Genomic DNA, 14836 nt, shown 5'->3' with positions numbered 1-14836 from the left:
GGTGTATGTGTTCTCCATTTTCTAACCTTAACTGAAGAAAACCCAAAAGCTACTTTACAGTGAATGAAACCAATCTGGGTCCTGCAATCTGCCTCTTTTGTTTACTCTGTCCCCCAAACGCAGACCAGCACGCAGGTGTTTACCTGTCAGCTGGAGAGACAGCAGCGTCGTCCTCAAGGATACGGCAGCATGTGGAGAAGTGGAGGCCAGAGGTCACCACCTTTAGCTTCTCAGGAAATCCTGCTCAGAGAAACACCCTTTCTTGTCTCCTTGATGTCTTATGCAATGCTTTAATTTAAGGCATATTTGCTCTGAGTCCTAACTTGTTTTTTTTTTGTTTTTTGTTTTCTTTGCAAAAACATCAGGATTTGACCAGTCTAGATCAAAGATGGATTTAGTGTGTGAATAATTAAATATTTCTTTTTTCTCTGACATACAAAATAATGTAGATAATTTATGACCCTACATGTCTATAACAGATGTAAACAAAGATTGCCAATATGCCAGTTTGACAAAAAAAACACAAAGCAACAACTATTTTCATAGTTTTTACTTTACAAGTTTTTGACTTGTAATTTTCTTCTGCAGCAATCATAGTAGAATTATTCTATTCTAAATTAATGTTAAATTTAATGATGTTTCTGATAAACATCCTCCACTTAGATTCTGATTGCCCAATCTGGGGCATCTCCAGCTTATTCAAACATATTGTAGTTTGATTAGTTTTGAAACGGTTCCAAGATAAGTTATGAATGTAAAAAATATATATATCATACACAAAGTGACATTTATAAGATTTATGTTCAGTAAAACTAAAGACTCTTGACTATTGAAATTGTATCTGTCACCGGGTATTACACAGAGCCATCTGTTGTTCTTATAGTGTCTTCAATAATTACCCTTAATATGTGTAAACACTCTCAAAATGAGTTTATTTTTTGTTGAAGTAGCATAGAGTCAAAATTAGAAATGGTGAGCTTGGAGGGTTTGTTCCCCTTAACCTCCTTATCCTCACTGTTCTTGTTAACAAGATAATTTTGCTTCCCTGTTCAGTCTATTTGTTCCCGTTCAAGTTTTACCCTTTGAAATATTACTCTGATTGGAGATTTAGGTGAATTTAAACACATATAATGTAAACCATCTCTGATTTATGAAATTCAACAAGCCACTGACGGCCATTTTTTCCTGTTATTCCTATTCTGAAGTGCAGCTAAGTGACATGAATCACCTGTGCCTTGTCTTATTTATTCTCAAGAAAGATTGAGTAAGAGATTACTCATCAAAATGTCCAAAACAATCTGACCTAGTTATGCTAATTATTTTACTAGACTTAAACTGTTTTTTTGTTGTTTTTTTGCTTAAAACATTAAATGTAAGATTGTATCCCTATCTGAATAAATGTTCCATTGTAAGATTATGCTACTACAACAAAACATGCATTTATTTAAAGCTTTTTGAAAATATTTTCCAGATGTGCCCGTAAATATAGGGGGCGCTGTAACTCTAGTTTAACAGTTAAAGCACTGTGAGTATTTTGTAACAATCTACTTTATATTCATTTACATTAAATATGATTTTTTTTTACCTCAAACTTAATGTAAAACTCTCATGAACCTGTTGTTTGACAACAATTTGATATCAAATTGTGACCGAGTCTGTTTTCATTTAGGAAATCAGGAGTTGAAACAGAAATGTGATTCACAAACACACGTTTGTTTTGTAAATACATAATTCGCCACACTGACTCGATCACACAGGACTTCTAAGGGCATAATCCCACACTTTACGTATTTTATTCAACATTTGAATCCAAATAAATTTTTGATACAGCGGTGAAGCTGAATATTACTTTTACATGCTATAAAATACAACATGAATGCACAAACAGCCCAGTACTTTGTAGTCCGTTGCAAAAAACAGTGACAAAATACACAACAAAATAGAGAATATCAGTATGCATCCATCTCAAACAGATCTGTGTGAATTGTTCCTTTATATAGAGACACTTAGGTGTTTGTAGATTGTGGTATACTTCCATGTTTGTGTTACGGACGCAGCCAACCAGCTGACACACACACACACACACGCACACACACACACACACACACACACACGCACACACACACACACTCTGGGATCAGGTGGCCTTCTCAGTGGGAGGGAGTCACTGTAAACGACAGCTGGTCACAGATCACACACACCTGAGCCACCGCCCGGGACGCAGGACGCGCCAGCACACTCTCAACATCACTCTGTCTCCCTACAAGAACATTTATCGCAAAGACACACAGAACGGCACGCACAGAAACGCACAGACGCTGAGAACAGACTCCATGACGGACCAGAGACGAGGCACGACGGGACTTGGCAGAGCGACATGGAATGGTTGGGTCATTTTGCTTCGACTGCGAAGCCGCCGAGCCGCTCAGTCGTCCGAGTCCTCCTGGAGCGAGAGAAAAGGACAGGTTTTGCTGTTGCGTAGGCAAATGTGATACGATCCCCCTACTCCATTATGATGTTGCATCTCAAGTCACTGGAGCTGGTCTATAAACACCCCACCCAGTCACATGATTTATTAATGACCTCTGAATGCTGTCACACAGGGCTGAAAGTCAGTCTGTGGCCTTGACAGGAGAACGTCTCGGACATATTTATTTTCTTTATCTGTAGGATCTTAAACACCTTTCTGAGACAATCCTGATTTACAGTGTGAAATATAATTAGCTCCCACAAGTAGCTGTAAGGTGAAACCTTTGATTAATTAAAATAATTGTCATCACCTTTATATTCTTGCAAGCTCTCAAGCAGCCCTCATAAACCCCACCATACAGGCATCCACTAGTTTGTTTGTATTGTGCGTAGAAAGCAGTTTGAAAATCTTTACCTCTGTAGGTTCAGTGGAGTCCGTATCGATCGGTGATTCCACTGCCTCTGGTACTGCTGAGACATCCTCACCCTGCAGGAAAAAATAGAAATGCATTTCACTTCCAAATTTTATACCTCGTCTCTTTCAGACATCTCGTGAAGATAACATTATACGGGACATCAATAGTGTTACTGTACGAGGGAAGCCCACATGTTTAGCCTCAAGCCTTTCTTTAGCTAAGCTAACTCATGTGTTGTGTGGTTGAAGAGTAATCTATTATTTTTTAAGTCAATTCGAGACACTTGACTAAACGGTTCCTTGCAAGTGTATTTAATTGTGGTAAAGCAGTCCAAAGTCATCCATAACTGTGAATTATAAGGAAAAGAATGCAATTTTTTATAGCAAACAATCTGACTGGTAATGTTAATTTGCAGTCAGATTGTTTGCTGTAAAAAATTGCAAACAACCAGAACGAGCTTTCTTCATGTCGGTCTGCACATCACAGACAGACATTTTTGCACATTCTTGTTTGCAAAATAGTTCAACCTCAGTTAAATTGAATAAGGAGCATCTGTGAACATTAATTTTGAACTGCAGACACACATTTGATTAGATTTATGTCTGGCCTTTGACTGGGACATTCTAGCAAAAATAATTAGCTTTGATCTGTATCTTTCAGGTCATTTTGCTGTTGGGAGGTGAAACTTTTTCTCAGTCTGAAGTCTTTTTCAGCCTTTATTCCCAGCTCTTCCTATCAACTCAGCTTCCTATTCCCAGGGCAGGAAAAGTATCCCCACAGCATCATGCTGCTACTGCTATGTTTTAAAGGTGAGGGTTGCGTGTCCAGACAGTAGAGTCTGTTTACAGTCAGGTGCGTTTAGGTGGATGGCAGCTATGTCTCGGCAGTCTGTAGTTTTGTTGAAACTAATGTAGTTGTGCCATACACTTTAATTTTTATTTTCAAATGATAAATTGAGATCTGTGAGATGTTCAAACTACAGAGAATTGTTTCACAAAGACTAACCCCGCTTTACACTCCTCTACAACTTTCTCCCTGACCAATCTGCTGTGTTCCTTGGTCTTCATGATGCCGTTTGTTCACTAATGTTCTCTACCAAACGTCCGAGGTCTTCGAAGAGGAAGAGCTGTGTTCATGTTAATGTTAACTTGCACACAAACTGAATCTATTCCACTGAATGTTATTCTACATTCTGAGATCACTTTGCTCTCAAAATACAAGTTGACTTTGGAAATGCTTCAAAAGCTGACATCTAAGCTTTTCTAAGAAAAAAATCTGTTTAATCTTAAATGCAAGAAATAAATTCCACTGAACTCTGTTTCAGGATAAATGTACATCACAGCGGTCACCATGGCTGGAGGCTGCTAAAAAAATAACGAGGTTTAAAACACCGATGAAAAATGGACGTCTCTCCCGTCTCGATTACACCATGTGACTGAGCTGACCTTGATTAGGGGTGATCACTGTGTGCTGATGAGCGCTTGTGGACATGTGAGGCTACCAGATGGAGAATATAACCTTTAGGACGTCTTCATACCTTCTACTCCTCCTGTTGCATTTCAAACAAGCCATCAAGCCTGTGTTTTTCAGGGAAAGCACCCTCCTCCTACTGACCAACGTAAACATCCATCCATCCATTTTCTTGCACCCTTGTCCCTCAGTGGGGTCGGGAGGGTTGCTGGTGCCCATCTCCAGCTTACGTTCCGGGCGAGAGGCGGGGTACACCCTGGACAGGTGACCTGTCTGTCGCAGGGCAACACAGAGACACACAGGACACACAACCATGCACACACACTCACACCTAGGGGCAATTTAGACAGACCAATTAACCTGACGGTCATGTTTTTGGACTGTGGGAGGAAACCAGAGTACCCGGAGAAAACCCACACATGCACAGGGAGAACATGCAAACTCCATGCAGAAAGACCGGGGCTGGGAATCGAACCCAGAACCTTCTTGCTGCAAGGCAACAGCTCTACCAACTGCGCCACTGTGCAGCCCCCTAACGTAAACATTCAGGCAAATTTAGCCTTAATTATCTTTGCAACGCTAATTTACCGAAAAACAAACAACTGAGAATGATACATGTTAAGAAATCTAAATTCTTAACATGCATCTAAATCAAAGTGAAACCATTTTATGATTTCTACTTTCTGTTTTTTCACATCCACTTTCGTCCTTCATCTATGCATTTCTGGGTCCTTCTACCTTTCCAGCCATGCTGAATCAGAGTGAGTCACCAGCAGATGATGAATTGGTGAAACAATCGGAAGAGAAGATTAATCTGGACAAAGCATCACGGTGTCGACTGTTTGCTCTGCTGTGGGCGAGTCTTTATCTGTCTGAGTGTCTCAGGAGAGTGGTGGAGGGACTTTTTCCACCTGGCATTAATTTTTAAATAGAATCAATATTAATGATGCTTAATGACTCTGAGTCACTCGGGAGCTCGTGTTAAATGAGGACAATCTGCCGCCATCTGCATGCCAGTCTCTTGTTGAAAAGAATGTAGATTTCAACTTCTCCAATCTGCAGGTTTCTTCTTGTCAGATCAGTCAGTTGCGTTTACATCCCTCTGTTGGTCTGTGTTCTCTTCTTAAGATTCCACTCAATTATGCTACACTTTTTCATTTTGTTTAAACTAATACAATTAATTTCCGGTAAAAGGGATGTAAAAGCAGACAATTTTAATTAGTTGAAGATGAATTGAAAAAAAGCACTTTTTTTTTCTCTCCAAATCTTTAGTATCTTATCTCTTCGTGGGGCACAGGTTTGCTTACTGCAACCTGTAAAGGCACAATTAAGGAAATTTAAGTGCATGGCGTTCAGAAGTGACACGACTTACTTTCATGAATTCCCCCGTGCCTCGGTACCAATTAAGGAACGGAAGATCTAGCATCACAACAAACACTGAAAAATGTGTTTGTGTTCCCTGGGAAGCTTGTTGTTCCATGCTACTCAAAAGCAGGTGGGTAATTACAGCCGAATTCAGTTTTCATGTTCATTTTAACACCTCATTAATAGGAGTGGGATATGTAAATGCAATAGGCTTAAATGAAATATTACAAACTCCTCTCTTTGCTATCAGTATCTACATTTTGGAATGCGGCACCAGATTTTGTTGATGTTGGCGTTTCATTCAAACTAAATAAAACGCAAACGCAATGTTTCGCGAGGTCCGACAAAGCTCATTTATCCGCAACTACAAAAAGATAAAGGCATCGTCACGTTGTGCAAAAAGACAAACAGATCAGTCAGCAGTACTGCAAATAAACTAGATGACTTCAAGGATCATCTATGACATCATATTATTAATTTACAAAATCTTAAATAATCTTTGTAACTGCAAAACAAATACCCAAAAAACAACACTCTTTGCTGGGATACAAAGAAAGAGAAGAGCCATGATTTTATGTTGGAGACTAGTAAGGAAGAGATCTCACATTATTCTATTATTTTGCTGGACCCTTCAGTTAGCCTTACTGAAAAGGAAACATTAATGGATAAGCTACAGAAGCATTACTGACTTTTCTGAGCCTGAGCTAATTAAGACTGGACCGGATTGAAGTTGAAAGCTACTCTGTGGTTGCATGGATTCACAAGAAAGACCACAGGAGACGTTCTGTGCAAAGCCAGTTTTCACACTTGATATGTGAGGAGATGGTAACATGAGCAACAAACAGCTGAAACACACACAAAATTTATACATAAAAATGAAGATTCTGTTACGGAATTATATATAAAATTGCTACATAAATATAAATCGAGCTCAAGAGATCAGATACAAAAGATTTATATAATAAAATATACAAATTTAAAAAAAATGCAACTTTTTTAAATCTCAAAACTAAAACACAATTTTTAAAATTTGGTTTATATTTATTTCTGACAATTGGTAGAAAAACAACAAAACATATTTACTGCAATGAGTTTATTATTATAATCATTATTAATTTATTAGAAACTCAGTTTTTCTCTACATCTAGCGCTGTAGTGGATTTAGCTAACGAGTTAGCTAGAATTTAGCTAACTGGCTAGCTAAATTGTTAGTACATATAATTAAATAGCTATGAAGTCTTAACATTTTGACAATATATCTATTCTTTTTGTAATTTGTCTGAAAATTTTAATTCTATAAAATACATAATGTTGCATATTTAGTGGTCTTCCAAAGAATTTCAAACAAACAATACAAATAAAAGGGCCTTTTGAAGACATGACAGGAGCATCATTTTTCATGTTTGACTTCAGTCTGAACAGCAAATTGTTTGCTCCGATAAACAGCTCTGGCCTCCTCCTCCCGCTTTGACAGACGAAGGCCAGACTGACTGATGGAGAATGCCAGATTGCTACCAGTATGTAACAGCTTTCCTTTCAGGTGAGAAAGACATGCAGCAGATATGAAAAATGATGACAAATGACTCAAGGTCAGTGCGCCATTTTTAACACAGAGAAGACTTTGTTTGGAGCTTCATCGTGAAATGGAGGAATACTCTGTGCTGCTGCGTCCGGGTGTGTCTAAATTAACGGCTTTATCTGCACACAGAGCTCAGTAGTGGAAGCTTCTCATATTTTGGCATCTACAGAAAACAAAACATCTTCACTTTAAAAAAAATAAACAATAGGTTGCTCTCAGGGGCTTCTTTTAATTGCAAGTACCAATATAGAATGCTACTTGTGCAATCAGCTTTTTATGATAGTTCCTCGATACTGAATATTCCACAGCCAATAGCAGTGCCAAATGAGAAACTTGACAAACTGGTAGGCTATGTAAAGTCATACAGCAGAGGTGCAGGTTCAATAACTTTATACCAGCAGCTACATCCAATGCTTTCATCACCAAGCCCAGCGCAAAGCATTGGGTGCAGCATTGTCAAGCCACTGAACTCCAGAGCCATGAATACCAAACTATTCTTCTCTGTCATGAAATCCCATACAAGAGTCTTTTGTCTGGTAGTTGTGAGGAGAACTGCACGTTCCTTACTGCATTGTGTCAAGTGTACTATTTGACACAGATGGGGCCTGTTTTTCAGGAGTTTGGCAGGGGCCCCTAGTTCTACTGAAAGGAGCTCCTAATGCTTTTGCATACCAAGTAAGGCCCAGTGCTCTGTGAGAACATTTTAGAGAAGGCCCTTTTCGGGTTCAACGTGACTGTGTGCACACAGCAATGTGCAACACGGACATCAGGTATGACCCCTCAAAATATAACACTTCCTATACAAACCCCAACAAAAAACAATCTCAGCTTATCTGCTTTCAGCCTACCATGTATAAAGTTCCAGGTGGATAAAGTAATGAAACATCCGATGTCCATTTAGATATTTGAAATCTAAATAGACATGCAAAGCCTTTACTCGACTTCCAGTTCTGGGAAGTTAATACAGATTTTTTATTTATTACTTGCTGTGCATTGGTTTCCATTATTTATGAAAGACAGACATGACATTGGACAGAGATAAGCTAAGCTCTTAGCTCTTATTTATCGCCATCACATTAGATTTTGAATGATCTACTTTTGGACCAGATTTAATAAGTAAGCACTTTAGTTTTGTCTATTGAATAATAAAGCTGTATTTCAAAGTAAAAGATCAGGACTGTCTTGCCATTTTATTTTTTAAAGCTTGACAATTAAAATACAAAATTCTGCATTAAGTGTAGGTTTAAGTAATAAAGACACACCTTGACTAATTGCCACAACAAAATATGCAACAGATGATAAGAACAGAAGCGCTTAAGATGTTCATATCTTGGAAGAAATTTGCTTCTGCAAACCTCTGACATTTTCACGGATCAATTAATCACCCAGCTAAATTAACGTGTAACCAAAAACATCCATCTCTTCAACCTCACTTACAACATAATTGGCATGTTGCCTTCTCTAAATGTAATTTGTCCCAATGATGTTTACTTTTTAAGGTATTTTTCATGTAAAATACTATAAGACAGTAAGAATAAATTTGCTGAATAAAAAATTTGGTTGTAAAAAAGCCTTTTAATTTAATTTCCCCAGTGTGCATCTGTTCTACGTTTGTATACAAAGACATACTTTTAATAAATAAACCTACAGACCTGGTACTGTACCATAATGTAATGTTCAGGTAATCAAGCTGCGAAGGAATTTTTTGACACATCAGAAACAGCTCACATATTCTTTCTATTGTACATATGCATACCAATGGCATTTAATCTCAGTAAAGGCACTCTGTCTGTATTCATAAAGATTTACTCACCTCTGCAGGCCAAATGCTTGAAGTGATTCCAACTGTAGACAGTCCAACTTTTCTGATTATTTTAGCTAACAATTATTTCAATACCTGGGAAAAATTATAGACTATGTGTTGAACTTATAGACTGTTTTGGGAAAAAAATAAAATAAGTAGCACTGTAGATTTTACAACCCAAACCTAGTAAGCATCCCCCTTACACAACATACATAGAAACGACATCCTTTAGAAAGGTGAAGAGTTTATGGTTCCCAAACATCCCCTTAATTTCTTCCCATTTTGACTCAAGTAAAATGTGCCAATGCACATTGCAAGATTAAGAAACAGTGTAACAGCAGATGTAATTTCCCTGTGGGGTCACAGATCTGGGAGGCATGTAGCAGAGTGAGAAAATGCAGGCAACGATCAAATTAGGGATGCAGCCAAAACCTCTGATAACCAAAAAAATAAAAAATAAAAATAAAAAAAAAATCAGTCATGAACATTACCCGACTCTTATGCAAGAATAAAGTCGTGTCTATCTGTAAAAATTTTAATTTTGACAAGACTTTAAAAAGAAAAAAAACAACAACATTGTTTCTGTCTTCTTTTTTCCAGAAAAAGTTAAGATATTAAAACCTCTTCATGAAAAGATAAAGACATGAATCGGTGCTACCGTAAATTGTGTTTTTTTTGTATAGTTTTAACCAACAGAGTTTGATAAGTAATTAGAGTGCTTTATAAAAGCCGAAGGCAAAAATCTCATAAAATGGAACTGCTGTTTTGTAAAATACAAAAAAAAAAAAATGTTTTATGGAAAATTGTCACTTACTATTCGACACAAGATTAAAAGCCTCTTTCTTACTTGTTTGGCTGGATCCTTCTTGACCAATCCAGTGGCAGCGGCGATGTTGCCCGCTCCTTCCACAGTTTTCTGGGCCACAGCCGTAACCCCGGTAACCACAGCTCCGCCCACATGAGACACTCCAGACACAGTTTTTTCAGCGACTACAGGGACAAAAGGAAGGAGAAAGGAAAAGAAGAACAGAGGGGAGGCTGTATTATCACAGTTTTAACACCGAAGAGGATTACAAACAGAAACATGAAACAAATCCCACAATTTACTCAAAAGTTTTTTTAAGTAATCTGAGAAGCAGAGTTATACTGATAGAAACAATTGTAATTTATCACCGTTAGCTTGTCTTTCTAAAAATGATGCTTCAAGTCGAGTAATTTATTAATTATTTTGGCTGTGTTGCAAACAGATTAAAAAAATAAATAAATAAATAGGGTGCGTGCAATTCAATCAGCTAACCTAATTTGAGGAAGAGCCTCGGGTGAGTTCTGTTCAGAGAGACAGGGAAGGCAAACAAATTTATCCCCATGGTGGACTAATCATCTTTGATGGACGGTTGCAATCGAAATGGAGGCAACAGGTGAACTCATAAGGCTTTCGCTGATCAACCCGTACAGCATCATTAATCAAGACCAGGAGGCTCACAGGGCGTAATCATGGCCTGCACGAACCTCTACAAAGCAGATTATCAGATCATCTAATGCAGATCGCTGACAAGACATTATGTCATAGCGCATTTACTTCACCTGCTTAGTGTAAGAAAGAAAAAGACAAACCATCTGCCAGGTTTCCTACAGCACAATCAGTTAAGGTAGGCCTGGCTCCGCTTGTTCTCCACTTATTCTGAATAAGAAGTAGCAAAGCAAGGCCTGCAGGGAAGTCATTCAGGTGTAGTGGTGGATAAAGCAGTGGAAATGTGACACTTACTCACGCACAGAGATGCTACATGTCTGTCCTGTTAACCGCCTGAGGATTCGGTAAGGTAATCTAATTTATTTTGCTTTTCGATCATGTAAAAGATCTGCCGAGTTAAAACTGGTCCTTTGTTTATGAAATTAGGCCTGGATTGGTATGACATTCTCAAACTATGGCAATCTTGTGTAAAAACAACAAAAACAGTACGGTTTCATGGCATCGTAGGAATCACTCGAAAATATAAAACAAAAAAAGCGTTATATGATTCAACTGGCTTAATTTCAAACAGACAAGGCACAATTACTCCTTTTGCTGTTAAAATTATATTACATATTAATTACTGTAGTCAGGACTTGATCAACTATATCACTTCTATCCATTAGTTTTGTCCAGTTGCTTTTTTTATTTTTATTTGTCTGACGTTTTATTCTGAACCTAGATGTTGTGTTTTCATTATGTGCGAGAAACCATCACAATTAAATAACGGCTTCAAAATATCAGTCCTGTTGGTTCTTTGAATATCAGGTTTCACCAACTATTTTCCAATAATTACATATTGTTAACTATGTAAAAATCCAACAGCTTAAAACATCTCACACAAATATGGAAAAACACAACACAAGCAAACAAAAATAATCAACTCCTAAAAACCTCTAATTAACATCCAAAACTTCCTTTGACTATAATGCTATCTTTGGCATTAATTAATTAAATTGGTGTGAATACTTTTATACAACCTTTTTGCTTTCTTTCGTGTGGGGGCAGGAAATACTTAAAAGTGTTCTTTTTCAGTAAGCTGACTGGCAGTGTGCAGCAACAGGTGGGGAAAGGACAAAACTGGTTCACATTGTGTTTCAAAAAAATCAGATAAAAATCTGGACACCTTGTCACCTTTCATGATGTCAATAAAGAACATTTTACTTATTATGCCTGACTGGCAATAAGACACAGCAATTTTTACGCCATAACCTTTTAAAATATTTGTATACCTTCATACCTGTCAAGTGCTTACCATAGCAGAATGCTTGGTTTTAGGTGCCCAAAAAACACGTGTTTTAATTTGTTAGATTTTCCCCACGGATAACCAATAGTTTTAAAACCAAAGTGTTATATCCCTACATCCAACCCAACACTTGACCCAAAATCTTGTCAGACAAAACAGGAACAAGCTCTAAACTCGCACTTTGCACACGCTTGTATGCTTCTGCTGTGTTTTGGAGGTAAGGTTACATTATGGATCATTTTTTGAGCTGATGATCACATTTCTAGAAATGATGTTTTTATGAAAGACTTCTCAGAAATGATAAGCACGAAGATCATGTTATAAAATGTTAAGGCGGACAAGGCCTGAATATGTAGGTAACTATCAATCTATTTCTATATCTAAAAAAAAAAAACTTGTCTGGATAAAATCATCCTTGGTCATAAATAGTAAGATTTAAATCAAGAACATTGGTAAGAAGGCATTGACATTAATAGAAAGTTGTTACCTGTGGAGACTCCATCCTTTGTTTTAGTACCTGAAAGACATATATGAGTATCAAATATTTACAAGTATGACAATCAAAACGATTAAAAAAAAAAAAAATCCACATTGTATTAATCTGTGTTGACTACAGTCACTTCCTCAGCATAAATGAGATGAATTCCCGGAACCCACCAACATACATAACCCCATCCTTCGTCATCTCAGCCGCTCCAGTCACTCCCTGCTTGGTTTTCTCCGCCGCTGCCACGACCCCATCCTTGGCTTTGGAGAAACCCTTCATCAGCGCGTCCATGGCGGCTCGGTTCGGCTCCCAGATTGATTACACGCACCCAGCAGCTGCAAAGCAGATCCAGTCAGACGGATGAATTGAATTAGTCGCTGTTAAAAACACAGAAATAATGCCACCGCCCCGCGTTTTCTCTTTTCTCTCTTTTTCTCCCCCCCTTCTTTTTCTTCCTCTGAATGGTTTATTGTACAGGCTGGAATATCTGTGCTGCCCAATGCGAGCAGCTTTCGGAGCAAATCCCACCTGTAGGAATTACAGCCCGTGACTGGCAGCAATGAAGGGCTTTGCTATTAAAACAAAGGATAGTAAAGGAGAAAATGGAACTGATACGCGCACATATGATCATATTACTCCTACGACAAAGGTTCTTTTTTTTGTACGAAAAAAAATCAATAAAATAAGAGAAGTGCTTTTACCCACCTGTTTGCTTCAACTTCCTTTCAGCACACAATGTGACGGATCTTCCCGGATGGCAGCGGAGTATCCAAAAAGAGTAACACCGGCTTTACAGAGTCCAAACTTCAGCTGCTCTGAACAGACGACGGTGTGTAGTGTCCTCCACTCGGACGGACAGAGAGGACTCTCCGCGGGTCCGTTTGACAGACGCCTCCCACGCCACAGAGACGAAGAAGGAGCGATTGATCACTCTCCCTCACATGGATTACGTAGCCGCCTCTATACGTGGGTTGTCCACAGTGAGTAGGAGCAGCATCAGCCTCTTTTAATGTCATCTGCGGCTCAACTACCAATTAGGCTGGTGGCAGAGTAATTACTCAAAACAACCGGGCTCAGCTGTTCTCTCTTCCCAAATGTGACTAGGATGATAACAGCAGCTGCATGCAGCAGGTTGATGGCTACTGGAGGCGATTTTCATCGGTTCGTCTACAAATGTGCTCACGGCGTAACGGGAAACTTCTGCAGGATATCAGGAAGGCAAATAACATCAATTTGACCGAGTTTTGGGTGAATCATTTAGCAACAAATGTAACAAGGTAGCTTAGAGTCGATGTAAAAAGTTAGACACACCTCAGCAAACAACAAATCTATTTAAATGTGTTTTATTAGTGGAATTTAAAATGGCTCATCATTCCAATTTCACGTGTCACCTTTATGAGAACTTAATACCTCAATTGAAAAATGCATTTGGATATTTACTCGCCTCTAAAATTACTTGCAGGCAATTCAGAAACAAGTTTCAAAATATACACAAAACCCTTTGCATGTTAGTTTTGGACAGACAGACGTCGACTGAACATTTAACCTCCTTCCAACCCTAATTCAAGTCCTCCTTTGAAACCTTATTTGAACCCTCCTTCCAACGTTCTAACCCTATTTAAAATCCTCTCTTCGGCCCTCCTTCCAAAAATGATTAATTTCACTGTGTTATAAAGAACCATTGCATGGAAAGTTTACTGGATTTCTTATAGATCATATGACCACCAACGTGCATGTGTGGACTAATTTTCTTCATCATCCTCTCCTCACAAAGACCAGAAACACAGCAACATTCTGACAACCTACAGCACAGCCATTTTCTTTATAGTTGCCCCCTAATGAGCTGACTTGAAAGTTGTTTTGCAGTGTTTAGGAGAATTAAAAGATGGTGATAAAGGGAGTACAATGAGGCTTGCTCTTTGTTTTATCCTTTGTGAATGACCGTCTTCAGTGAGTCACTGCAAATACCACAAGTGCTAATATCTTTTTTTTTTTTTTTAAAGCTGTCTTTTATTGAGAGCAGCTTTAAAAAAGGCACTGCCCTACTTTGTTAATCTTTAATGTAGTTTGAAGTATTGACCTGAATGAGAAAATCTTCGGCTTCCTTTACAACATTAGACCTGCACTCTGAGGAGAACAAAGACGCATGAAGACATTCATGACTTCACCACTTTTCCTGAAGTATACTTGTGTTTCTAATCAGACCTTGTTCCCTTTCTTTCTTTGTTGTATGCTCAGAGGGTGTGTGTGTGTGTGTCTGTGTGTGTGCATTTGTTAACTTCATGATTGCCTCATTAAAGATACACCGGCTGAGATCTGAAGTTACAGAAAAACTAAAGTCTGAAAATGAGAAAAAGGATTCAGAAACAGAAGTAGGCTACTCATCCTGCCACCAACAGACGCTAAACCTGATTACTGTAACTGTCACACAACTTCAAACACACCATTAAGGGACAATAACGTATGCACTCACACACACACACACACACC

The 14836-nt window shown here is 38.3% G+C and overlaps 1 protein-coding gene across 2 annotated transcripts; it reads right to left on the bottom strand.

Moving 5' to 3' along the window:
- Nucleotides 1–1760: 1760 nt before the first annotated feature.
- On the bottom strand, nt 1761–13404 carry LOC103473856 (alpha-synuclein-like). 2 transcript variants are annotated; one of them, XM_017307913.1, is made up of 7 exons: nt 13052–13404; nt 12787–12874; nt 12517–12681; nt 12347–12376; nt 9951–10093; nt 2885–2956; nt 1761–2443 (listed from the first exon to the last, which is right to left on the bottom strand). In XM_017307913.1, the coding sequence occupies exons 3-7, from the start codon at nt 12635–12637 to the stop codon at nt 2426–2428; spliced, it is 384 nt and encodes a 127-aa protein (XP_017163402.1). In that variant the 5' UTR covers nt 12638–12681; nt 12787–12874; nt 13052–13404; the 3' UTR covers nt 1761–2425. The 2 variants fall into 2 exon arrangements, with proteins under 2 accessions (XP_017163402.1, XP_008422661.1); XM_008424439.2 differs by lacking the exon at nt 12787–12874 and having other exon boundaries at nt 13052–13396.
- Between the last annotated feature and the right edge of the window lie 1432 nt (nt 13405–14836).

Source organism: Poecilia reticulata, linkage group LG12 (assembly GCF_000633615.1).
Source record: "Poecilia reticulata strain Guanapo linkage group LG12, Guppy_female_1.0+MT, whole genome shotgun sequence".
In the NCBI taxonomy this organism is placed as follows: domain Eukaryota; kingdom Metazoa; phylum Chordata; class Actinopteri; order Cyprinodontiformes; family Poeciliidae; genus Poecilia; species Poecilia reticulata.
This window is presented reverse-complemented; position numbering and strand designations above follow the sequence as displayed.

Coding starts and splice junctions, on each gene's coding strand:
- LOC103473856 (XM_017307913.1), bottom strand. CDS start 12,637: ATGGACGCGCTGATGAAGGGTTTCTCCAAAGCCAAGGATGGGGTCGTG. Junction 12,377..12,516: donor GGATGGGGTTATGTATGTTG/GTGGGTTCCGGG, acceptor TATGTCTTTCAG/GTACTAAAACAAAGGATGGA. Junction 2,957..9,950: donor AGAAGGATCCAGCCAAACAA/GTAAGAAAGAGG, acceptor TTTTTCCTGCAG/GGTGAGGATGTCTCAGCAGT.